Source organism: Calonectris borealis, chromosome 5, assembly GCF_964195595.1.
Source record: "Calonectris borealis chromosome 5, bCalBor7.hap1.2, whole genome shotgun sequence".
Lineage (NCBI taxonomy): Eukaryota > Metazoa > Chordata > Aves > Procellariiformes > Procellariidae > Calonectris > Calonectris borealis.
In genome coordinates, this window is record NC_134316.1 from 42,269,666 (window position 1) to 42,296,527 (window position 26,862).

Sequence of the window (26,862 nt, forward strand, 5' to 3'; positions counted from 1 at the left end):
ATGCAGCTAGATTACAGCCGGAGTCAGTCTGAGCTGGGAAGTGGTGCAGAAGTATTCACAGGGGGTGGAGCTAAGCTAAGGAAAGTCATTGCTTTAGGACTCTTCGTCTAAACAAAAATAATAATAACGAGCCATAGGAAAGATGGGGGAAAGAATACAATGACTTGAAGAGAGACCCAGCCTTGCTGGTCCAAGGCTAAGTAGATATAAACCAGCATATGAGTGTGTCTGCTCTGCGCACCTAGACCTGGGATTGCAGGGACATGTCGTACAGAAAGCCTTAAACTGGCTTTTACAAGAACTAGTTTAGTCTGAGAGCAATAGTGTTGTCCCTCTCTTTTTTTTCATTAGCTGTTTTATCCTATCTGCTTACTGTCACAGATAACCTAAATCCAATTAATGTACTGTTGCTGCATCTTATTGCAGAGTATGTATTTCTGTAGGCTCTGAGGTTTTGCTAAGTGGAACGTTCAGTGCTCAGATAAAAGGGCATCCTTCTCTTACCATGAGTTATAAACCTGCCATTGGCCAGTACTGGGCAAAGTGACTCAAACAGCATACTTCCACCTACTGTACAGGCAAAGGTATTTTTTCCTACTTATTCGACCACAGGATTCAGCTTCCTAGCATAAGAAAATGGGAGGGGAATAACCGGGTTTAAGAAATCAGGCAGAGGTGGGGCTCTGAGTCAGTTTATAAAATAGTTGCTCACCTGCATAGGAGACATTTAACCTATCGGTGTCTGTGGAAGCTGGGAGATGTGAAATTGCATTGCCACAGATAACACTGGATGTGTATGTGACAGCGACCACAATGGAGCAAGATGGCATTTTGTCTCAGGTAAGAAGGGTGCAGAGCAAAGCAAGGCATCTGGGACGGCAGCTGGTTATGCTGCACATAGTGCAAAGACGGTACTACTTTCTTGACCTACCATTGACCATAAATGACTCTGCACAGGGTGAAGAAAGTCAGTGCTTCAATTATTGAAATATTGAAATTTCAAATATCAGAATTTAAAAAATGATAGCAAACCATAGGAAGGAAGTGAAAACTACTCGGGGAGTAAGAGTTTATTTACAATGGGAGCATTTTGTATATTTAGGGGTTTTCTTCATTTTAGAGATGTGATATATGCAACCTTAGAATAAGTATTAAATAGCACGGAGATGTGTTTCAAGGTGAAAGATTAATGACGGGGTGTGTTTACAGGAGGCAGGTTTGCTGTTCCTTTAACAGCCAGGGCCAGGAGCTGCCTTCCCTCCCCGTGCGTCATGCAAAGGGTGGACCTGACCTGGCTGCTACATCTGCTCAGGCTGGCTGGGGCACACACGGCGCAGGCAGTGGCACTGGGCACGGCGGGAAACGCCGGTACCTGCCAAGGCTCCGCGGCCAGCAGTGACCATGGGCTCCCCTTCACTGCTGTTCTCAAGTCCCGGCGAGGATTGCTTTTAAGAGACAGGATGGTTTTCCCAGGGGTAACGTTGACCCTTCTTTTTGCAGGAGCTGATTGCTCAAACCGCTTGGCTAGGAAAAGGAATTATGCGGCTGAATCCTGATGGGGAAGAGTGGACTCCTGTTACAAAGGTACCGCAAAGGAGAATTTAAAAAGAAAACTGTAAAAGAGACTTTCCTGCTGGGTGGAGCCTGGGTGAGAACAGACAGGGTTCAACATCTGCCAAACAGTCTAATTAGCTACCATAACCCATCCAGCTCCCTCTGTGAAACACTGTCCCGCTTATCGTTTTGATCACTTGACTTATGCAGTCTTGCTTCACATTAAAGTCCTAGTGCTGTTTTCTATTCTTGGCATATGGGAAATGAACCCTGTTTTAACAAGTCTAATATCTTTAAAAGGATGGGTTTGAATATGCTTTCTGCTACGTATGTCTTGCTAAAGCACAAGGGCAAATTTACTGCCAGTGTAGGTAATAATAGCTGTAAAATTGTGCCACTTACTCCCACGAAAAGTATTGGCACAATCTTGAAGTGGATTTTCAACACCTGATTTCCTGGATTAATCCTTCTTCTGGCCTCTACAAAAAACTAATAGTTTTCCAGGAGACTTCAGATATGTTATATGAAATCTTTCTTCTAGGAAATGAGAGGACCAGATGTACTGAAAAAGATTTTTTTGCCCTTGTTCTCTCTAGTTTGAGGCCATTTAGTAATAATTAGGAACTCTTCCGTGTCCTATTTCGAGCTGAGTTAAGTTGCTGAGCAACAAGTGTTGTGCTTACAGGTTAAGGAATAGCCAACCCTTTCTGTTGATTAGTTGAATGGAAAACCCAAAGATGAGAAAATACGCCCTGAAACACAGCTCTCTACACTGCAGGGATCACGGCAGGTTCAGAAGAACAAACCAAACCACTCAAATTTTTTAGGCCAAACTCACACCGCTGATGGGATTTTGGCCATTTGTTATTTATAACTCTGTGATGTCTAAGCGAAGGCTCACTGGTTATGACAGGGTACATCCACACGCCAGAGGACTTTGTTCTACCTGCACTCCCTCCTGGCATGTTGGGATCACCACAAGCCATGAAGGTGGCTTCAGGGGACCTGATCCCTGAAACTGAGTTGAGCCTTTCCAGGAAAGCGCCTTCTCCAAAGCCAGCCACTGGCTGCACCAGTTACTGGCTCTGTAATTACTGAACACTTTCCACCTGTACCTGCCTCATTTCTGCGCCCTAGGAATTAGGTTTTGGACACGAATACAAGTGCCTTTGGGGGTCTTACCCACAGCTACTCCTTGGACTCTTAGCCGTGGTTTGACATCCTTGATTTGCACACCCGGTCACCTGCTGTGCAGCTGAACAGCACGAATGCTGTTGGTGCCTTTTCCTCGGACGGGGTGCTTCGGTTACCTGGAGGTTAATTTTACCTGTTTCTTCATTAGCCAACTTGCTAACTGCCCCCAGTCTCATCAACATATACTCATTAGCCCCAGCTGCATGCATTAATACACTCAGGTTAAACGTTATGAGAGACATCACGTGGACATATATTCCATCGAGCCTATGAATACTGATGCACTTCGCTTGCTACGGACGGTAAGCACGACACATTATTAACACAGTACATACCAAATCGTTTTGCTCAGACAGACCAACCAGAGCGGAAATCCTGCTCTGCGTTCCCGCGGTACCTGTGTTACACGTCCTTCTCAGTGGGACTAATGAGGTCAGTGTCCTGCTAATGCCACTTCAGGACAGGCAATGGTCATTTTATAGTCATTTTGCAGTACAGGTGGAGTGAGCGGGTGGTGTCACTACCTGTCTGTGGCCCTGTAGTTGCATTAAATGCCTTTTGCATTTTACAACTTCTGGAGCAGAATTTTCCCGCTGATTTATATTCCAAAATATTGTGTCTTTTCCTCCTTTCTGTGACTGTAGAAATAAAAGGTTGTGTGGAAATGGAGATTAAAAGTATTTTATGGTAAAAGGAGAAGGGATATGGACTCATGTTTGGGCTCCAATATAAGACCAGAACAGCAATACGAAAGGCTAAGAAGTCAAGCATGAGACCTTAATGGGCTAATACGAAAGAGGGAAGTCAAAGGGAACAAACAAAAGTTTCTTATCAGGTGTAAAACACTGTGTTTGCACTTCTTAGGCACAAAACAGTGGAAAGAAACTCCACACACAAAGAGTTTACATGGTTCAAAACTAGAGAAAAACTTCTCACAGAACAAGTCAGAGGTGAGCTCAGCTCAAGAGGGGCTGTTATGTCCCTGTAAATAAAAACCACATGCATAGTGAGTAGCATGGTGGAAGTGCAAAGCAGTGACATTAAAAGCAGCATTGGGATCAGAGGTCAGCATTTAACTCTGGGGAGTACTGTACATTTAAAAGAGCAGGAATATGAGAAAATCATATCCTGTAGCCCAGGAGACTGAACATGTGGAACGACTGAATGGGAGGTGGTTCCCACAATGATAATTTTATCACTTGCAAAAAGCCTGAGGCAGCTTTTCATTTTCTACCTTGGAAATTTAACAAGGAGATCTTCTCCCAAGCCGAGTCTGAATCTTACCACTTTGTGTAGCTAGATTTTAGTTAGAAAGCAAATAAATTCTCTATAATAATACAAATCCATGTATCATGCTATAAAAGTAGAGAAGCCTTTCAGTCTAGTACTTGATTTAGATATTACTAGGAAAATAAATGTATTGGCCATTTCATAGTCACATAGAAAAATTCAACTAAGTTGTTCATGATTTGGGTATTTCTCCCTCTTGATCATTTCTATCTTCTAAATATGCTATCTACCTTTAGCATTCATTCCTGTCTTTTGCATGTTTTTTTTTTCCCTGCAGATAGAATCATCTCTGTGTTACTTACTGACTATAAGAGTCATAAGAGCAAGAAATATCCACCAGGCAGATGTCTGTAAGTATCTGTAGTGCTCTGTACGGTCCCCTTAATCTTCATGGCGTGCTAGCTAGTCCTGCTCCAAGAAAAAGTGCTTTCTAGATTCTTCTATGGCGGGAGAATGGCATGCTCGTTCCAGCAATGAACATAGCGTGTTGCTCTTCTTTGCGTCAGCCCTGTTCTGTGCAGAGGTAACTCTATAAGGTCACAGCTGTACCTATTACACATATTTCTCTGCATCCCCAAAGGGAGCAGGGAAAGCTCTGCAGTCCGTTGAAAGCAAGAAACGTGGAAAGATTTCCAGTGTTTTCCTCTGGCGTATGTTTATAAAGTAAAAAAGGACACAATCTGGTTGGGATAATGGAGCAAATACTGAAAATGGAGTAGCCTTATCTCCAGTGTAGCTTCTACTCAAAGCTTTCTCAAGGCTAAGTAATCCAAATTACCATACCCGATTCCCTGCGTACCAGCTTTCACAGATAAAACCCTGTTAGGTGTTGTTACATTTTGTAGGTTCACTTCTGATGGCCTGCAACTGAAATATAACAGAAGATTATAGCTTTACTTATGCAGAAACAAAAAACATTTTTTTTCTATGTTTTGGGCTTTTTTTTTAATGTTCTGTCTGGCTAAAATAGAAGCTATCACTTTGTTTCCTTAACCCTTGCAGATATAGGGTGTTGTGGTTGTCCCGAATTATTTTATCCCCAGCTAAATTGATTACTTGATGACATAGAAGGAGGAGAAAACCCTTTGGTTTTAATGCATTTATTATATCTCTAATCACATTTGTTCAGAGAAGAATCATGTCCTCCTTCTTTTTTCTCCATTCCTATTACCTAAATTGTAATGTTTACATTGGACAAATATGACATCATGTATCATAGTGTCTCTCTTTGAAAGCAAGGCTTCATGTTGTTCAATTATTTCTTTCTTCTAGAGAAAATCCTCATTTTAGATGTGTTTGTGTTTTTTAAAATACAGTAAGCCAGACTGATTGCTACGTGAGCCTGTGGCTGCCAACTGCTTCAACAGACAAATTTCAGACTAAAACCGTCAAGAATTGCAAAGATCCAGTCTGGAATGAAACCTTCTACTTCAGGATCCAGAGTCAGGTTAAGGTACTGAGTTGGGACTTCCCTGTTAACCACGACCTAGGCAGCAACTGCCAGGTTTCATCCTTTGCGAAGGGGACATAAGCAATTTTCTGAAGAGGCAAGGAAAGATGCAGAAAGATGTGAGAATAACGCATACCCTTATGATGGTTTTCCACGCCATGAAAGACAAGTATCTCTGTCAGCCACGGGTAGAATATGACCTTTAAGATGTCTGTGATTTCCTCTCATTCCTCCTCGTAGGCAGATGCCTGCATGGAGTTGATTTCCCCTCCACCTCCTTCCCTTCCTGCTCTTTTTCTTTATGTCCTCCCACTCCTCACAACAGCTGACTAAAGCAGCTGTCCCCAGGATCTCCTGCTTTGAGTGAAACCTGACACGTTTCTAAAGTCCTTCCCTTCCCTTCCCAGAATGTGCTGGAGCTGGCGCTCTATGATAAGGACGTGGTTACTCAAGATGACCACCTCTTCACGGTGTACTTCGATATAGCCAAACTTGCCCTGGGAGAGCAAGTCTTCATGCACTTCAAGTGCGATTCACAGGTGAGGTCTGAAACAAGAAATGGAATAGGTTGGCAAGAACGTGTTTGTGCTTTTCTGTCTGAAATGTTATTTGCAATTTTTTTTTTCTTCCTTCTTGTGTATGGATGGCCCAGCCACATAAAAGGGAGTCGTTTTTCACTCTGACAAGGGAAAGCCTCTTCACACCTGGATCTGTAGGCACAGTGAAGGGTTTAGTGTTGGCCACAGAAGCTCGCGAACTTCAGGTGTCTTTGCAAAACTGCCACTTTGCTGAGCCTTCCCCCATCGAGGATTGAGGCGTGTGTCCACTCCACTGCATGATGCTTTTTGTCATAACTTGTTACTTAACCTAGTAATTAGGAAGTAATAACTCTGTGATCGGAACCAAGTGTCAAACCAGACGTTGCTAATTACGGACTGTGGCATGGGTGTTTAAATAAGGTGTCTAAGTCATGCCACTCAGCTTGGCAACAAGAAATATTCCTATTTTGAATGTTCAGGGAGGCTCTGAAAGTCGCACATCCCACCTCCCGGTATGTTCTGTCCATCTCTTTCCTTTTCCAGTTCTCCTCCAGTGTCTTGTGCACCTGTCATGCACCATTCAGTTGATTAATTACCTTATCTACACACACACAAACTCCACTCTGCAGTTCATTATCTTTAAATGCCTTATTTGACCATTTCTTTCTCTGCAAAATACCAGAGGAACAGTGGATTTCACTAGCCCTTGGTAAAATAGAAACATTCAGCGAGTTGTAACCCAGCTCCTTACGATTTGGGTGGTTACAGGTGCCATATCCAAACCTTTCATTACTGTGTTTGCACAGCTACAGTAGTTAGAGCTCATACTCTTCAGGCCTTCGTAATTTTTTTTGTCCTGTATTAATAACTTTTTGGTGTTTTTAATGCAATAGGTAATTTGAGCAACTAAGTAACCTCCAGCATGATCTCACTTCTCTGTTCATCATCCTGTCTGTCCCCACCTTTGTTTTCCTCTCTCCTGTGCTTTCTTCCTCCTAGGGAGGGACTATACCCCTCTCCATCACCCCACAGGCCTCAATGTCAGATTTACCTCTGCCCCAATGCCCTCAGCACGTTGCCAGACAAAGTGGTTGTCCTCTTCCACAGCTGCTTTGCATGTCACCATTTCCCCTCCTTACACCAGGAGGCTTCGCTGCTCCCCTCAGCAGACCCTCTTTCTCTTTGCTGGCAGACTCGGTATGTGACAGCATCTCCGCCTGGGTCTGTCCCTTGTGTCCCAGCAGAAGCAGGCAAGCCAATTGTGTTCTTTGTTAAAAACTGCTATCACAGCCATCCAGAAACTTCCTATCAATAAGGAATCTTGAGGCTCAAGACACACAGGTGGGAGGCGGTGGGTGCCTCTATTTTAAATGCTCTGCCAGTCGCAAATAGTGCACGCGTACCTATACTGTGAGAGTGAGAACTTGCATTATGAGAACTGCCAGTAGACTAGTGCCAAAAACATTTTCCTTTCTTTATTTTCCAGAGACAAGAGGAGCTAGAGGTGGGATTTGCGTTGGATAATATGTGAGTAAACATGAACTACAACATAATCTGCAGCAAAAAGAAACAGCAATTTAGAGGCATGAAATAATCTAGTCTAATTGTCCAGAGTACATCATTCCTTGATGATGCTGACGATGAACACGGTTTCCCGAGGAATCTGTGCTATGAGCTATGTGACGAACTGGTGCATGCCAGGATGACCTCCCATGAACTTCAGGCAGACAGCGAACACCCTCAAACCTTTTCTTTGCCTAGTGTAATGAATACTATTTAAGACCAGAATACTGGGACTGCTGTTTTGTTATGCGTTTGTCTTTGAGATAAGCAGGGGGGTTTGCCTCCCTTCAAAGCACAACAGGATTTCTGATCTAGAGCCCTTTCTAGTCCCATCCTCTTACAAACTGCAATTTTTAAAAAACTGGATTCCATGAAACCATCTGCATCCTCAGCTTGGGGCTCAGCATAAAATCACTAGACGGTTTGACCCTGCAGTACCTTTTTTTTTTGCTGAGCTCCAGGACTGGACGAGCCGGTAGGATGACGATTGTGCCTTGACAGAGTAGAGTGAGGAAACTTGTACCGCCAGTCTCTTGGGACTTTTCTTTCAAATCCAATACACAGCTAAAAATAAGCAAAGGGAAAATCAGGAGAAGGGTGTGGCTCATGAATTATACTCTAATTATACTGAGTTATTAAAAATGTATTTTTCTTTCTGTTTCCCAGTTCAGGCCCTCCTGAAACCATCATTACTAATGGAGTACTAGTGGTGAGTGTTATGTTTTGTCACCTTTCTTGTCCTGTTGCCACACTTGTTTCACTTGACTCACAGTCATCAGGCCAACATACCCTTTGACTGAGCAAAGCCAGCACTGAGACACTTTATCATCTTCCTCACGACACATCCCCGTGCACGGCACCTGTGGAGAGGCTGTGGCTGGAACATCTAGCATGCTAGCATCCCTCTGGTGTTGCAAAGGCAACACATGCAAGTGGTTTAGGTCCAAGACATCGGTGCAGCAGTGAACTCTCCCTTGGACATCGCTCCTTCCGAATTCCCGTTGCCAAGGCGACGGGGTTTGTCCCATCCCAGGCACACGTCATTTCCTGCATTCATAACTGCGCTTTTTACACTGGGACTTTCTGACCATGCCATTTGCTCATTTATTAGCTTTGTTTCCTCATTATTTTTGTTTAAATCAGTCCTCTGCATCTCTGTCGGGATCCTGGGAGCGCTGTTTTTCCATTTGCCCTTACCTTCTCCCTTCTGCAAGCCCCGTTCATCCACGCTGCACCCCCAGCCTTGCCCTGGCTGTGTCCAGTTCCTCAGAGACTCCTCCCGTTCCACCCAGCATCTGAAATCGAGGTCGTGGCTGCGAGAAAATGTTTTTTCGGGACAAAGTGCACTGCCTGTAGCATTTGTATCATCATCAGTAGGAGCTTAGACGATGAGACAGAATCTCAGACTGGAAAATTCCCTGCCATGAGATATTTTATTGTTCGTGTCTCTTATAGTCTCGCAAAATCTGCTGCTTGGAAGTCCAGGTGGTTGAGAAGAAGAAGAAGAAGAAGAAGAAAAAGAAGAAGAAATCTTTATCAAGTGGGTTATTTCTCCATCAGCTATTTTTAAATCATGATGTGGTAATACCATGAATGCAATTGGCTTAATGTAAAAATGAAAAAAAAAAACCCAACACATCCAAAACATGAGAACAGCCTTGTGATAGACTCTGTAAGAACCTCTCTTTCCAATTTTGATGAGAAAACTACTCTGTGTCTGCTTTTGTGTCGCTTCCTTAGAAAAAGAATTCTCCTTTAAAGTGCAAGGCTCTTACGAGGGCACCCAAGACATCACGCTGGGATCTGACCTGGTCTTCAGCTCCTCCTCTCCTGCCAAATTCCACTATGCCAGATACAAGCAGCCAACGCTGGATGTTACGCTACCAGGGAAGAAACGACCTCCCTCCTTGGTATGTTATAACTAGACTTTATAAAACATAATAATGGCATGTAAAGTAATGTGCACCATAAACAGCAACATTAATTTGCATTGTGGAAAGAGGGTAACATTCCTTACAACATAAACTTGGATATATTTGTATTTTTTCAGCGCTCCCCTGTGTATGATACAGGCTCTCCAAACATGGAACTCCATTCCCTTCCAAGTGGAAAAAACATGATCTTAGCAGAGGTGAGTGCCTGCTCTTTTGTGGTGGAGGTTGAGAAACCTGAGTGTGGAAGTCCGATGATTACCAGGGTACTTTCTGATGATGAAAGCCTGCAGACAAAATGCCACAATCTAACAGGGGTACGTTTTAGGTGACAAGGCCAGGTTGTGCCCTGCTCTGTTTGAATGGGTGTGGGAATACGGGGGATCTTGTTGCTCCATCCTAATCTTACTTCATGCTAAATTTTGACACTCTGCTTTTCCCCATCTTACACACCAGTGGGGCACCTGAACTAACTGAGGTAGCGTCGGTCTCCTGTTGATGCTCACCACACTTTGCAAAGCACTTTTAGATTCATGGTTAAAAAAATCCATATAGAATAAAAGGATCGCGGCTCTTCTGGGGTATAAGCCACAGAAAGAGAGGAGCAAATGCTTTGGCTGGCTGCCTAAGAGAGGTAATGTTAGTAGAGATGGGTAAAGTATACATTGTCATTACTTTCCTCTGTAAACAGCAGTTGTCCTCAGATGTTACATTCACTAGAAAACATTGGGAATTACTGAACAACTTCCCTGACAATAAACCACTGCAGTCAATTCGCATACGCTGCTGGATTATTCAGAGCTCCCGATTTGTACCCGCGTTGCTGGGACGGCACAAGCTAATATTCCTCCTGGGGCTGCAAGGGAGGAGTGCTAAGGCAGGTTGTCACGCTTACACTGTTTGCATTCTTGCTTTCCAGGATAAAGGATTTGATTTATATGCGAAGGCAGAAGACTGGTAAGAGACTTGGCCACTCTTGGAGGCTAATTCATCCTTAGCTGAACTCTCACCCTTGGCTCTTTACTGGGGAGGAGGCACTCACAGTAGGACAGTAGGTTGTGTGACCAAGCAATGTGGAATTCACATGAGCTGAAAGCAAACCGCATGTGTAAAATTAACAGTACATGTAGATAATCCATACTGAGACATGAATAATGAAAAAGATGCATAAAATAGAAGAAATAGTATTACAAGCCAATTATGCTAGTCAGTGTTATGCTCAGCAGAGTCTTTAACCTTTTCTTTAACACTGTATGAGGGTGCAGCTGATCACCTGGTACTGTTGATGACGAAGTAGGTAAACTTTGCTGCCTACTTCAAGACAAATGTGAGAAGTTTTTCCCACAGCTCTCAGTGCACGCTAAAGTATGAGAGAATCCAGATGTCTCAGAAATTATCTGCAGGAACGTCTTCCCTTAGGTTTTCTTTTGATAACTGCTTAGAAATTTAGCAGTCCCTTTTTCTATCATTCTTTCATGCATCATTGTATACCTGCTTGGGAGTGTAGGAAAAGTTCCTCCTGCAAATGCGGTACTTTGTGGATCTGGTTTATTCCTTGTATTGGAAACTCTGAGCTTGTCTACCAATAATAAAATGGAATATTCTTCTTTCCTGATCTCTGCTCCAGCCCGGACCACCTTGATGTGCGTTTAGGGTTTGACCTCTGTGTGCAGGAGCAAGACTTTCTACGCAAAAGGCAGAAGTATGTTGCTCCTGCTCTGAAGAAGGTCCTGCAGCTGGAACAGGATCTGCTGGACCATGAGGTCTGTTGGGCAAACATTCAAAACACCTAATGAGTGCTTAGCAGTGGGGGCATAACAGCACAATATGATCTCTTTTTCTTCCCAGATAATTTTTTTCCTGCTCTTTCCTCATCTTTAAACTTATGTACACTTCCAATACTCCCCCATACCTCTAATCTCACCATGCCGTTTGTGTCCTTTGCAGTTGCTATCCTGAGTTTAACTCTTCTCCTGCTACACCTTCATTGCAAGCCAGGCTAGGTATTCCTTATATAGAAATGGCTTCTTCCACAGTCTTTACCCTATGATTGTTATCCTTGTTGATAATCCTTCCTCCTCTCTTTGACCGGTGAGATGTCTTTCTAATTCCTACCTTTGCAATTGATTTTTTCTCTCTTTGAATTAATGCATTTTCATTTTTTTTTTTACCAAACATTTGTGTTGAACACATTGGAGACAAGTGTCAGTTATCTAAGCAAAAATCGTCATTACTTTTATTCCTGTTCTCCTTTATAAAATAAATGGTATCTTATGTTTCAGTAGAAAGCATTTGGAAAGAAGTCTGTGTCTGGGCACGTGTGGTGGTGTCAGGAGTTGTGTAGTAGGAGGTCTCTGCTGAGAGCCACAGTCAGCCGCAGTCCGCTGTCTGACACCAGCCCTTTCTGTTCCTGTGTTGCACAGACCCCAGTGGTGGCCATCATGACTACGGGAGGGGGGATGAGATCTTTGACCGCGCTGTATGGCAGTCTGCAGGGGCTCAAGAAACTCAATGTCTTGGACTGTGCCACGTACCTGACTGGCTTGTCTGGTACTACATGGTAAGTAGGACTGGGCAGCTCTTGGCTGGAGTCTTCCTGATGACACCGATGCGCTGAAGTAGGGTGGGGCTGACATGCAGTAGTCTACCTATAACACCTTCTCAGCAGTCTTATTTTTTTGATCTTCTTCCAAAATTGACAGAGTAAAGTCTTTCATGAGGTAAAGTCACATAATTTGTAATAGCATGAAAACAAGTGTTTTTCTGAGAACAGTTTACGGAAAATTGCTCAAGCCATTTTGATAGGGACTGTCAATGATGTGACACTGTCAATGACTACGACTTCAAAGGGAACAGGATAGTTTCTTAGGGAATTGAAGACAGGAAACCTTTACTTAATTTCAAATCAAGAACTTAAAATAGAAACATAAAATGTAGCCATTGCCTGCTTCAAACCTTGGTGTGGTTTTTTCCCTCTTCAATATGTATTTCCTCTTCCTAGGACCATGTCAAACTTGTACAGAGATGCTGACTGGTCACAAAAGGATCTCGACAAGCAAATCAGCGAGGCTCGAAAACATATGACAAAATGCAAAATAAATTCCCTTTCCTTGGAGTATTTGAAGTATTACAAAAAGCAGCTGTGTCAACGGAAAAGAGAGGGCCGCAAAACATCTTTTATAGATCTCTGGGGGCTTGTCCTGGAATCTTTGTTGCATGATGGGGTACAGTATGTCATAAAGCAGCGTTTACAGTGGCTTACAATTTTCTGAAAATTAATTTCTGGAGAAGATATTTTTCTGTTTGTTCTGAGAGAAGTAGTTTATTATGAGACTGTGTGTATGCAAATGCACAGCCATTTCCAAAACATTTGATGGCAGTCTTTTAGATATCTAATCATGGTGGAAATCAGCATTCTTGATTGTGCATTTTTGCATATGTTTTTCTGAGAAAACTCCAAGATTAACATTTTGAAAAAGCATTACATTTTAAGATTTTTTTTTGGCATATTCTGCAAGTATTTTATTTAGAAATAGCAAAATTACAGATATTATCTTAATGCCCATAAGAAGTATTAACAAACGGACCTGCAGACTTTTGAAATATGTGAGAGGTCTTACATAAACTTACAGCATAATGCATTAAGCTGGTTTATCTGCTTTTCATCATTTCCTTCCATTTTCATCCTAATGGGTCATCAAATAATCTGGCATCAGATTGGATGCCTGCAGATATTTCATTAACAGAACGTTTACAGGAATTCTGAAAAATATGGAATATTTCAGAATTTAAACCCAGCATGCTTTATACATTAGAGGCAGAAATTTTTCTGCCCTACAAGCTTAGATGCAGAGAAAACATTCCTGTGCTAATTTTCGTCTCAGTGTAACCGTATTTCTGGAATCACAGAAAGACAACCATAGACTCTCTGATCAGCAACGGGCCATTGATCGTGGTCAGAACCCATTGCCTATCTATACTGCAGTCAATGTCAAGAACAACTATAGCACTCTGGATTTCAAAGGTAATTATGAGACTTCTGAGAGTCATTTGTCTTTATATTCAAGTTGGTAAATCCTGGGACAGTCTTTTTAGATAGTCTAAAAAAAACCTTCTCATTTAAAGACCAGAATCTCAGCTGATGTATATTCATATAATGCCCTTGTGGTCAGGTGAAAGTTTGACTGCCTATGCAACAGACTCAGAAATATTCCAAAGACTTTTCATGTTCATGAGTTTTCATTTGTACCATGCTTATAATCAATTGCTATTGGTCTGAAATATTAGACTTAATGCAGAAATTTTTTTAATTTTTAACTTCTTTCATTCCCATGATAGCAACATCATTTTTATCTACAGCTAAGGGGCTGTAGTCAAACATTGTTCTCTTCTTTGTGTTCCTTTTCACAGAATGGGTGGAGTTCACCCCTTATGAGGTGGGATTGCAAAAATATGGAGCTTTTGTTCGCGTTGAGGATTTTGGCAGTGAGTTCTTCATGGGTCGGTTGATGAAGAAGGTCCCAGAATCCCGGATCTGCTTCTTAGAAGGTAAGCTCTTAGAAACATCTGAATGATTTTTTTGTTTGTTTGTTTGTTTTTAATTGTGAGCCATATAAACTAAGCACTAATAAAGCACTGGTGTATGACCGACAGGGCAGTTTCACCAGAAAGGGTAAATATCTCATCACTGAATTAATACTTACTATAATGGGTTCAGTTTACTGCAAAAAAGAAAATTCAAAGTGACAGACAAATAGTAATTTTCATTTTTAAAGCTAGTTTTGAATAAAAACATAGTATCGTTTCCAGTCCAACAATAAAATTCAGGTCCCTGGGAACCCACAGTTCGGCTCATGCTGTTCCAGAAAGCTGAAGTCCAGAGCCTCTTGCCTGTCTCACAGGTAGTCAGTAATTTGTGTGCTTCCTATAGAGAGTTTACATGAGCCTTCATGCTGATTCTCCACTGCATTGGGGTGTGTTTGAGCACGCCAGGTCCCCCCTGCTCCAGAGAGCCTGCTTTGGCCACACGTTGCTGGCTCCAGTTTCCACATTGCCTGGGCAAGCCTGGGGGGAAAACAGCGCAGTCACATCCAGAGGCATTTTTGCTATTGACTGAAGTGGAGCATGGATATGTGTTTTCCAGACAAAGAGACAAGCTGTCAACTTGTGACTGGTTCGAGATGCAAACTTTTTTTCAACTGGCCGTTTCACTTAGAGTGAGGGAGACACTGTACTATTTTAGCCTAAGCCTATGGTGGATGTGCATACATTTGCCCTTCCTGAACCAAAAAACAGCGAGAACTTGTGCCCTAAGGGATAACTGTCCTGGTTCCAGCTGGGACAGGGTTAACTTTCTTCCCAGTAGCTTGGGGGGTGTGCTGTGTTTTGGGTTCGGTGTGAAAGGAGCGTTGATGGCCCATTGATGCTTTGGCTGTTGCTGGGTAATGCTTGCACCGGGAGGGGGGAGCACAGCCGGGGTGGTGGACCCAGCTGGCCAATGGGGTATTCTATACCATGTGACATCATGCTCAGTATAAAAACCAGGTGTGTGGAGGGGGGCCTCGCCCCCCGTTCGTGACACGCGGTCGGCGGTCGGTGAGCGGTTGCGTTGTGCATTGCCTGCTTTGTGTATTCTGTTGTTGTTGTTGTTCTCATTGTTATTATTGCTGTTCTGCTTAGTTTTATTTCAATTATTAAACTGTTTTTATCTCAACCCGGGACCTTTCCTACTTGTGCCCTCCCGATTCTCTCCCCCATCCCACCGGGGGGGGGGGGGTAATCGAGCGGCTGCGTGGCGTTTATTTTTGCTGGCTGGGGTTAAACCACGACAATAACCAAATAAATTGTTTCTCAGGCTCAAAAATGCATGGTCAAAACTGATCCCTCGGTGTGTTAAGAGGCTTATTCTCAAAAAGGGAAACCTGCAAATGCAGAGGCTGTAAGATTACATTGTAGTTAGACCCTTATCAATATAATTCCCCATCAAATCTCTCAGATTGCAAACTTTCATCCTTTCTTTTTATACAAGCCTTGTGAAACTTGGTTTTTTTCCTGAAAATCCAAGCTCCTTAAATCATACTAATTCACAAAAATCTCACAATTTGTTAAAATATATATTCAGCCCTAAGTACCATAAGACAAAAACTGGATACCGAAATAAGGTTTAAAAACCAGCAGCCAAATAAAAATGACACATCATCCATTTAAAACAAACTAAGGAAAAGCATAAACCTTGTGAATTTCATCTCATGATAGCAGTTTTGTGATTCATGGTGTGTGAATGTTTGAGTTTGAAAGCTCTTTCCTTTTACAGGCATATGGAGTAGTTTATTTTCATTGAATGTGTTATATATCTGGAATTTGTCCCATTCATCAGAAGATTTCTGGCACAGGTGGACCCGGGACAAAATTGACAATATAGGTAAATTATCATACTACTTCTTTATTGTGTATTTATTGTTAGATAGAGTTAATGTTAGGTGAACCATCACACCCATCTGCTATGTGAGATGTGCACAATATACTTGGCATTTGGGGGAGTTTTTCTTCAAAGGCCACATTGCCTTTCTGGAATGAATTGGATTCAAAGTCTTATACTGCAAAACATAATCGGATAATTTAAAAACTCTCCAGTCCTATGTGCTCACTGAGGGCTCAACACTGATGGTGGCAGATGAGTAAAATGTTCAGGAATAATAAGATTGATCTGTAAATGATTAATAAAGCAAAAAGATTTTGACTACATTAAGTAGTCAACTGTAGTCTACTGTAGTCTACTACTTGTAGTCAAGTAGTCTACTGTAATACAAGTAAGTACAACAGTTATCCTTTTCCAACGCTTGCATTCAGTCTGTTGCACAAGTGTGCGTATGTCTGGTGCAGATTTTTATTGCTGCCTGATACTGGGTCTTGTTTTTTATCCAAGTTTGGACTGTGTAAGGAAATGGTATTTGGCTGGTAAGAGTAGCGTTTTATTTTCTTTTTCATTTGGTCACTTGTGCTCCTAGAGTTTTTTCATCCTAGGCCTTTTAATAAAGAAAACATTAATTTTTCTTACTTACCTTGACATCTTGGGGGATGACCTTGCTCTAGGCAGGTAGAATTTAACAGCCTTTCCCTGTGCAGAGGAGGAACCCCTCCTACCGCTGAAGCCGCACGAGCTGAGGACTCGCCTGTTCACCCCTCCTGGCCCCCTCGGCAGCGCCCTTCGCGGCGCTCTCACCGACCGCCCCTGCGTTGCCCAGGAGCACAACTTTCTAAAGGGTTTCCAGATGCATAATGACTACCTGAAGAGCAAGCACTTCTGCAGATGGAAAGGTAAGAGAAGACCTGTGTGCCCGGGGAGAGAATAAACAAGCAGAACACAACGAAAACTCAGATTTTATATTAAACCCATTCTCCAAGGTTAGAGGCCATGTTTGAGCAGAATCACTACTAGATCAATCAGTGTGGCACACCGGGATGTAGCACGGCATGGTGGTGAGCTCCATGCCCACGGTTTGCTGGTGGCGCACACCTCCTGAGGCAGGAGCACCAGGTCCTGATGGTGGTGCTCCCTTTCTCTGTTTGAAGACACACTCGGTGGGGAGGTGCAAGAAACCCCCTTCATGAATGTTGCCACTGCAGGTCCAAAACTGCATGTGGCTGGAGTTGGGAGGGCAGAAGAGAATCTCCCTTCCCCGAAGACGGTAACCAGTTAGGGCTTTGTGGCCATGGTGTAAGAGTGGAAGACAGGCTAACCGGTTTTACACTATTGCACTTACAGCAAGAAAAATCTTTCCTTTTAGATACTGTGTTAGACACATTTCCCAACCAGCTGACACAATCAGAGGAATTCCTGTCTCTGGTAGATACGGGATTTTTCATCAATACAAGCATCATGCCACTTTTAAAACCAGAGAGAAAGGTGGACGTCATCCTGCATTTAAATTACAGCGCAGGATCCCAGATACAGGTGAGAGGAATTGAAGCAGTCTCTATTTCTTCTTCAACAGTTGTATACCTGGAAGTTTTTAACACTTAGGTGCTTTCTATATTGCTCCTACTGAAAGTTTTAAACACTAGCATTTTTAGCTTAATGCTGCGGTGTGATTCTTCATTTATAGGCTGTACGTATTCTCATTTGTTTTTCTTGTATGATACAACTGTTCTGTGCTAAGAACTCAGGGAAAACAAAAACCTTCTCTCCAATGACACAGTGCTTTCCAGTAAGGGTTTCGGAGCTTTTACACAGCTAGGTTGGAAAATGCCCCTTTGTTACTGGACTCCAAGAAAACCTGAGCCCTGAAGTCCTCTTTAAATCTTAGTCCTATTCTGTTCATTGATCCAGGCTCTGGACCAGACCTGCAAGTACTGCTCGGAACAGGGAATCCTTTTTCCTAGGGTGGACTTGAGTGAAGACGACAGGAAAAACCTAAAGGAGTGTTACCTCTTTGACGGGGCTGAGACTCCAGGAGCGCCAGTACTGCTATTTTTCCCATTGATTAATGATACCTTCCAAAAATACAAAGCACCAGGTAAGTAACCAAACATGTTAAAAAAAGGTTGACAATCATGGCCAGCCTATTAAAGGGAGTATACTTAATACTCCAACCCTTGAACTTCACTGTTGGCTCATTTCAATACATCAAACCTCTCTGTTTCTTAAAGTTACTTTTTTTGCCACGTCAGATTTGATGCCATGGCTGTGCTGTTTCAATCCCTAAGCTAGTTAGTTTGCAGATAACTTTGATGTACCTACATGAGCTACAGGTACAGCTCAGAACTGGGGTGTAGACCCACGTAAGAGGAATAATAACCATCTTTCCCCCCTCATCATGTGGAGCAGCTGATATCCACCTGAGCCAGGGACTGAGCTGTCAGTTTGAAAAAAAATTATTTGTTTAAAGAAATTTTTTTAAACTCACAAGAGTAATTTAGATGATGAACTCTCTCTGTGGAGAGACATCTCCTTTCCCTGCTCTGTTAAGAGTTTGCTTGCTTATGACCAGAGTGACCCCTATCTCTCAGCAGTGATTTGTCACCCCTTCCTCCTAGGTCAGAAGCGCTCAGAGTCAGAGATGGAAGATGGCAAAGTTGATCTTTATGGCTGCTGTTCCCCTTATTCAACATATTCAATTCAATACACTGAGAAGGCGTATGACCGGCTGGTTCAGCTGGGTGAATACAACATCCTGAATAACAGTGACCTCATTATGCAGGCCTTGCACGCAGCAGTGGCACGGAAAAGGCAAAAAAAGAAATAATGATATCAGACAAGGGAGGATGCTTTTGTGTCCCTTAACCTGCCAAGAGACTGAAGCTCCCTTACGATCAGCCAGCAGGCTTCAAGGGATTCCTGCTCAATCCCGCTAAATGGGAATCTCAGATGAGCAAAGAAGAGACTGAAGAGAAACGTTTTTTCTCCAGAGAATTTCACTGCAGCAATTCATTGCAATTCAGCTACAACAGTGGAGTACAGGTCACTGTACGGTACAGAGGACAGGCAGCCACGAAGAAGAAGGTGCTAAGATGATAATGAGCATGGTGCTTGTTGCCTTGAGAAAGAGTTTGAGATGTTAAGTCTAACATGTTCAGGGCAGACCACATTAAAAGCATATTTTATTAACTTGGTTTGTGTTTTGTGTTTGCGAGGTGGTGGTGAGGCAAGCAGCAGCTTGTGGGCCAGATTTGTGCCTGTGGGACCATGGCACATTGTAGGCAACTGTTTAGAGAAAGAAAGACACGTCATATGGCATCCTGTGAGCACAGATCATCTCCAAGGGAAGCTTTGGACAGAGGCAAAGGAGACACAGGCCATGGGTACCAGATCAATCGAGAAAGCAAGAGAGTGTTGATGAAGTTCTCCACTGCTTGACTGCCAAGCTCCTCCGTGCACTTCCTCACTGCTTCTTGGCTACCCATCTCTCTTCCCACTCCTGGTGTGAGCAGTAGTAGTGTAGTAACTAGAAATACAGGTTGAACAGAATAACACTCTGCTGGCTTTAAATGCCCTCAAAACAAGAACAAGGATTTGCAGGCCCTTGAATTCATCAGCTCCACCTGCCCTTGCTGTTGGCTGGGTCTTGCATGAACTTGGCACCTGCAGAATTAGGAGGCACCCACATGGGGGAGAAAGGGCTTTACATGGTCTCAGTGCAAGAAAGAAGATTTTGTGTTTTGCAGTAGGCATCTAAAGAGGAAATCCTTCTCCAGGAATGTTATTTTTCCCTCTTGAGATAGCAAAAATTTATTTTAACTATAGTGTTCCTGTGAGCTTTGTGCCAGCTGTGAAGAAGACAAGAAAGGTGCAGACCTATAGAGATCCCTGGAAGCTCTGGGAAGGTTTGCTATAGCAAGTACATCCTTCTGCATGGCAAGCCTCCTGAGCTGTAATTTCTCTTGGCCTAGCTCTGCACCAAGCCCAGCACAGACATGAGCACACATGGCATAATTTGCCCATTTGGGCCAAATGTGCTGTGGTGAGAGGTTGTCTAACCTAGACTTCTGTCACTGTTCCAGGAGGGAAGAGACAGAGGAGCGCTTTGCTTGCACCCATAGCAAAGATCCTTCAGCTCCTTTTGCATGCCTCTCACTGCCTGATTTGTTCCCTAGGGTTAAGATGCTTTACTTGGTCATTGAAAAAAAAACAGTAGAGAAATAGCCTCATGAGATTAAAAAACATGCAAACCTGGATCAGACAGTCATAGTAATATGGGAATGCAAGAGTATTGCTTTCCAAACACAGAAATAAGCTTATTTTGATTAAGTTCATTGCAGGTAACCCTTGCTCTAGGTTGAATTAATAACATAAAACACACTAATACTTTATAGATCAAATGAGTTATTTTGTGTTTCTCCCAGAGCATTCAGTTCTCAGTTACTAACAGACGGTAGAAATTCCCTGATTCTTCATAGGTATCTATTTTATTAACCAAAGTAATATTGAAAGCAATAATAAAAATAGGACCATCCTTTTTTTACAGCATGTGACAAATATCTCAAAATAAGTAAAGCCTACTCAACATAAGCATGCATTTTTTTTTTTTTATGCTGTAGTACTTTTAGAAGGTTAGGTTGGAAGATGAAGCTTAGGTTGTGTTGAGTTTCTCAGTGTACGTAACAGCAGAGCATCTACAATTTGTAACCTACTAAAACCACCTGTGGTTACATTTCAGTGTTAAAAATCTTTGGATTGCAGAAAGAATAGAACAGAACAGCATAGGCTATTTCAGTTGGAAGGGACCTACAACGATCATCTAGTCCAACTGCCTGACCACTTCAGGGCTGAACAAAAGTTAAGCATGTCATTAAGGGCATTGTCAAAACGCCTCTTAAACACTGACGGGCTTGGGGCATCGACCACCTCTCTAGGGAGCCTCTCGGTAAAGAAATGCTTCCTCATGTCCAGTCTAACCCTCCCCTGGTGCAGCTCTGAGCCATTCCCAACGTCCTATCACTGGATCCCAGGGAGAAGAGACCAGCACCTCCCTCTCCCCTTCCCCTCCTCAGGGAGCTGTAGAGAGCAATGAGGTTGCCCCTCAGCCTCCTTTTCTCCAAACTAGACAAGCCCAAAGTCCTAGCTGCTCCTCATTCCTTCCAGCCCTTTCACCAGCTTTGTTGCCCTCCTCTGGATGCATTCAAGGACCTTCACATCCTTCTTAAATGGTGGGGCCCAGAACTGCACGCAGAATTCAAGGTGAGGCCGCACCAACGCTGAATACAGCGGGATAATCCCCTCTTTTGACCGGCTGGTTATGCTATTTGATGCACCCCAGATGCGGTTTGCCCTCTGGGCTGCCAGGGCACACTGCTGACTATTGAGCTGGCTGTTGACCAGCACCCCCAGATCCCTTCCTGCAGGGCTGCTCTCCAGCCATTCCTCTCCCAATTTTTACTTGTGCCTGGTGTACAGGACTCTGTACTGGGTTTACATGGTGAGGTTTTGGTAGCAGGGTGGGGTGCTGCTGGGGTGGCCTCTGTAGCTTCCAGCCACATTTCAAGGCTCATATGAAGGATTTTATCTTTACTTTCCAAATGAGTAGATAAAGGTATCCACAGTGTGCTTGGCTGAGTCATGTCACTCTGAAGCTTTAAATAGCATTATCGGAGCCTGGTAGAGGGAGCAGGACACAGTGTTTCTGTAATGACGTGCCAGCCAAGGACAAAAGTGCTCTGTGCAGCTCCCTATTTTAAGATATAGAGGAGGAGGAGTGTCAGTGGCTGGGAGGGGTGTCTGTGAAATGCCTGCCTTGGTCCTGTAAAGGAGCTCTCTGGATATGGTCACGCTTTTATTTCTGTACTGCTGAAAAGTTGTAGCTTTAGGAGTGTGGTTCGTCCAGGGTAGATTCTCAGAAGATATTTTTTGTGAATTATGGACAGGTTCCGGCTCTCAGCTCTTCTTCACTTTGCATTTATCCTTCCAGAATGAAACTCTGAGAGTTGGTCTTCTTGTAGTCAGCCTGGACTTATTTTTCTCATGACCACTTGGCTTTCTTTGCACAGGCAGTGTGAACATCTCACTGTGTTCTTACAGCTACAAACAGGTCAGACGTAATTTCCTGACGGAGTATCACTAGTGCTTCCAGGTTCAACCATTCACACGTCAGTGGGGAACTGATATCTCCCACATGGTTTTGTGCTCGCCTTTTCTTCCCGGATGCCCCCCAAATAGACAGGTTATTTTAAATGACTGTGGTCATTTGCAAACTGTCTCATTTTAGACATTTTCTGGGATATGGTTTTGCTCAGTCAGGCCTAACTCAAGATTCAACAAGCTTTAAGGAGGCTTTTTACACCTTTCACGTGTGAGACCAAAACAAGAGGTTCAGCAAGGAGCAACAGTAGGCTGCAGTAAATAAGACTGGAAGGTCTTAGGAGATGTGAGGAAGGCCTGCAAAGCTCTTGGAGGCTAAAGCTAAGCCTGGAGGAATATTTAGGTTGTTTGCATCCTTTGCCCTTGCAATCCTTGTTTGCAAGTACATAATGATAAGCCTTTAGCAAAACGTTGAGGGACAGTTTTCCAGGGCATGGTTTTCTCACTGTTGCTTACTAAATGGTCCTACCAGCTTGCACTTCTTTAATAAGTCCATTTTATAACTGTACAGAGCTCTTGAATTGTTTAGCTCTGGTTAGCTTCTATTAGGCTGTGGAAGAACAAAGTAAAACAGCAAATAAAGTTTTGTATTTTTACCAGATTATTCATCTTATTTCTTCCCATAGACTTATAAAAGCCAGAAGTACCATCAGATCATCTTGTTAGACTTGTTAGATGTCAGACCTCTTATGTGCCATGCAGTTACATAAATGTTAAACCTGATGACCTGTGGCTGACCAAAGTTCATCTTGAAGAAAAATGACCCCTCTTCTTTTAAAGATATCAGGAATGGTGAAGTCACCACATTTCATGGAAGTATGTTCTAGTGGGTGATCATCTTCCAGCAGTAAGTATGCACCTTGTTTCTAGCCTCATTTAGTTTGGCCAGAGCCCAGACACTAGTTCTTGTTAAATCTTTTCCTAGTAAATTAAAAGCCATTGCATAATCACTGTTTCTTCATTAGGGTCGATTTTATAAAATATACCAAAGTTACATCACAGTCTTCTTTTTGTTAAACCAGTAGATTCAGCCCTTCAAGTTCTCATTATAAAAAAAAAAACTTTATTTGCTATATCCAGCTGTATCTCTGTTCTTGCACTCCCTCCAACTCTTCATTGTCCCTTTATCAAATGCAGACTCCTGTACCCTTCTCGCTATTGCTACACACTGAGATGAACATTGCCTTGTTATACTTATATTCTTACGTATAAATGACTTCCCCGTTTCTATATACAGAATCCAGTTGTCCTCATTTGCCATTAGAGACTTCAGCTGAGTTGTTTGTCTTCCATAAGCTGGTGAGTTAGTGTTTTCCGCACTACAGACTTCCTTTTCATAAGGGGGAGTAAACCATAACATACATTTGTCATTCCTTTAATCATAACTTCACATTTTATTGCGTTAGAATTAACTGTGATTAATCAGGCCAGTTTATCAAGCAGGTCAGATCATCCTGTACGATTGCCCTGTCCTCAATATTACTCAGCACTCCATTAATCTTTGTTCTACTGCAAATCTGGCCAGTCAGGATGTCATGTTTATTTCCAAATCACTCATGAAAATGTTGAATAGAGTTTGAGATCGGTAAACTCTTAAAAACTCCTCAGAAGAAAACTTTTTTCAGTGGTGTTTCTCACTGAGGACTAATTCTGAAATCAGTTAGCTAACAAATTCTTAACCTTAGTAAAACAATACTTTTTTTCAATCTTTGCATAACAAAATCTTACTACCTTTGCACAATAGACTATAAGTAAAAAAACCCTCCAGTTGCAGGGTAGAACAAAATCAGTTTCTTCTTATTTAAAAACCCACTATTTTATGCTGACTGGCTTCCAGAAGGTAGCTCAGGGCTTACCAAAACTGCCCATCACCTTACAGGGAACCTCTGGCTAATGCTAACCCCAGAAAGATTTCTTTTCCATGCAGTCACCTTGCATCACCATTTTACTATCCCATGCACCTTACTGGTGGAACACCCTGTAATTGCTTTGACATCCTTTACAGCTTTATTGCACTCTGGTCACTGAAAGACAGCTCCAGTACCCTGGTTTGCAAGATCAATGCATCCATAGGAACAGCACACTTCAGTTTTGGCAGTACACTGGCATCACCTCTAGTAAATACCTAAGACAAGGAAATTAAAGAAGAATTTCTGTGCGTAATCCAAATATAAGTAAGACTTTTGCAAAGAGTCTTAATAGACTCTTTTGCAAAGAGTTTCTTAATAGAAATAGATTTTTAAAAAAAAGAAAAGAAGAAAAAGAAATGCACAATTATATCTACCTTTATTAAGATCAGCTCCCAACAGCTTTCCTGTCCTTTTTTCCTGTCCTTTTATTTCCCAGCTATATAGTTCTTAAGTTCTTTATCAAACCATATGGCTAGGCATTCAGTTCATATGCAAGTCGGGTAGGTCCCTTATTTCTGCCTTCATGGAAAGGGTTTCAGAAATAATTTTTACTCCAAATCTCCCCAGGTGTTTTTATACATACATATATACACACACACACACACATACACACATATATGCGCATACACACACACACACACACACACACACACATACACATGGAATTTGACTGGGTGGAACCATTTGCTGTCCAGACAGTAAATTGTACTAGTTAATGACTGTCCTAAGGCTAACTAATTACACGTCATCAATCTTTTTTGGGGAAAACACTCCCTTGTGTGGTGGAGTGCAGTTTTCAGTATATAATTGCTTTGTATGCTGAAACTTGTATTTAATATAAACATGCATATATTAACAAATGCTGTACAAAACATATGAAACATAAATGAGAAGAATGTGTGTAACTTTAAACTAACTAGGCATTGCTATTAACTATTTCAGGGATGATGGAGCATTTGGTGTGTATGACTCCCAGCCCACATTTTGAGGAATAGCAAGAAAACCAAGAGTGATAATATATGATAATAGATTTTTAATTAACCAGATAGTGTGCCCACTATTGCAATGGCAGCCAGGGTAACCAATCTACTGGCACCTTACCACATCCCTCTTGCTACTTTTGAAAGTTGGCACAATATTCACTTTCTTTCAATTTCTGCAGTTCTGCAGTATCCCAAGAATTAAAATAGCTGAACCATAGACAGTCAAGAATCCTTCTAGACTACGCTTTTGGAACTAATTGGTAAGAATGATCTCTCTTCTGTCTTAATATGTGTTGTATGGCTATGTGTTGCGAAGCAGTTCATAATATTTGTCGATGAAACATAAAAAGTTTCTTCCTTCCCAACACAGAACACAAGTGTTTTATTAGCATTCCTGCTTTAGCTGCATCATTAATAATTATTTTGCTACTTCTATGAGGTAATAAATCCTTTGATAGGATTTTGTTTTCTCCTCCTACATTTGCTTTATATTTGCATATATACATATGTATATATATGCTTCCTATTGTCGCCCTTGGAAACCATGTTTTTTCTATATTCTGTAAGTTTTCATTTATGTTGAAAGTTTCATATTTCCCATTTTCCCAGGTACTGTGCATTACTTTTTCACATCCAGCTGCTGCCTTCTTATCACCTCTGAAAGAGGTCGGGCTTTCAGCCAAAATTGTGAAATTGGGATAGCTCGTATCATACCACTCAGATTTCCTCAACTGCAGCAGGAACAGATAGTTACACTTCCCGAGACATCTTTTAGGCCACCCTGACCTTTCCCACTGGTTTTTAGTGTGATGCTGCAATGTTGAGCCTCCAAAGCAATAGGGATTTCTCTTTGTCGATCACACAAGTTTTTCTACCAACAGCTCGTCTGACCTTATCATTTTCTTGGACTTGTGGAAATTCAGGGAATAATTAATTTTTCTTTCACGTCATATCTGTGCAATGTGATCTAATTTAGTCATTGCATCACATAGGGTCAAAATATCAAAACCATGTGAGAGTTGCATGCAATAGCTGTTTAGACAAGTTTCCACACGCGTTAGTAACATGTGGCTCCCTTGCATTTATTATAATGGATATTCAACAATGTTTGCCACTATAAATTTGTCTTTCTTTAATCTGTGTTTTCTTCACCTGACCTAAGAGTCACGCTTGTCTTTGATGTCTGTGAGTTTTAACGCAGTATCCTGTTGCAATGGTGATTTAATTTAGCGTGTAATAGGATGTACTTACACAGTTGCCTATCTTGATCTTCTGGAGAAGGTTTCTTTCCTTACGCATTTCTGAAACACTTCCTTAAGATGTTTTGCAATAGTTTCTTTAAAGTCTTTCCATGTGGAGCTGTTAACATAGTTTAATCTTTGTGATCAGCCCTTTTGTGAATAAGTGGCCACACTAGATTCCTGCACAGCTTTGTATTTTGTTCAGCAGGAGTACGTGGAATGATCGCTGGACTCTTTTGCCTACCAGCCCCATCATGTCCCACACTCAGCTCCCCAGACAACTGCAAAGCCTTTTGGGACTCCCTGAGAAATGGTTTTGTTTTGTTAGCAGCTGTGTGAGGACACACACGTAGCATCACTGAGTCCACATCCCATGGGCAGCTGGCACGAGGCATGGATGATAGCTCAATCTCAGATGGCACAAAATGCAGGTTTGTGGGGTGTCTGTGTGACTCCCACCAGAGCCTGGGTTTGTAAGCGCTGCTTACATAACCTGCCAGGTGCCCTGGGAAGGCTGTCACTCCATCCTCCCAGTGACAACACACTCTATATAGGACAAGAGACACTGCCATGCACACCTCTTCAGATTGCACAACGGGTCACAAGTCTTGAAGTCAACATGGCAATGGGAAC

The 26,862-nt window shown here is 42.4% G+C and overlaps 1 protein-coding gene across 1 annotated transcript; it reads left to right on the plus strand.

The window, feature by feature from the left end:
- On the plus strand, positions 1–18,766 carry LOC142083208 (cytosolic phospholipase A2 epsilon-like). The gene is made up of 22 exons (XM_075152446.1): positions 1–51; positions 721–840; positions 1,501–1,584; positions 4,316–4,388; positions 5,355–5,491; positions 5,896–6,027; positions 7,514–7,554; positions 8,257–8,299; positions 9,046–9,130; positions 9,331–9,500; positions 9,641–9,721; positions 10,441–10,478; positions 11,149–11,284; positions 11,945–12,081; positions 12,523–12,745; positions 13,431–13,545; positions 13,932–14,069; positions 15,835–15,942; positions 16,647–16,838; positions 17,309–17,475; positions 17,851–18,037; positions 18,558–18,766. The coding sequence occupies exons 1-22, from the start codon at positions 1–3 to the stop codon at positions 18,764–18,766; spliced, it is 2,667 nt and encodes an 888-aa protein (XP_075008547.1).
- Positions 18,767–26,862: the final 8,096 nt, after the last annotated feature.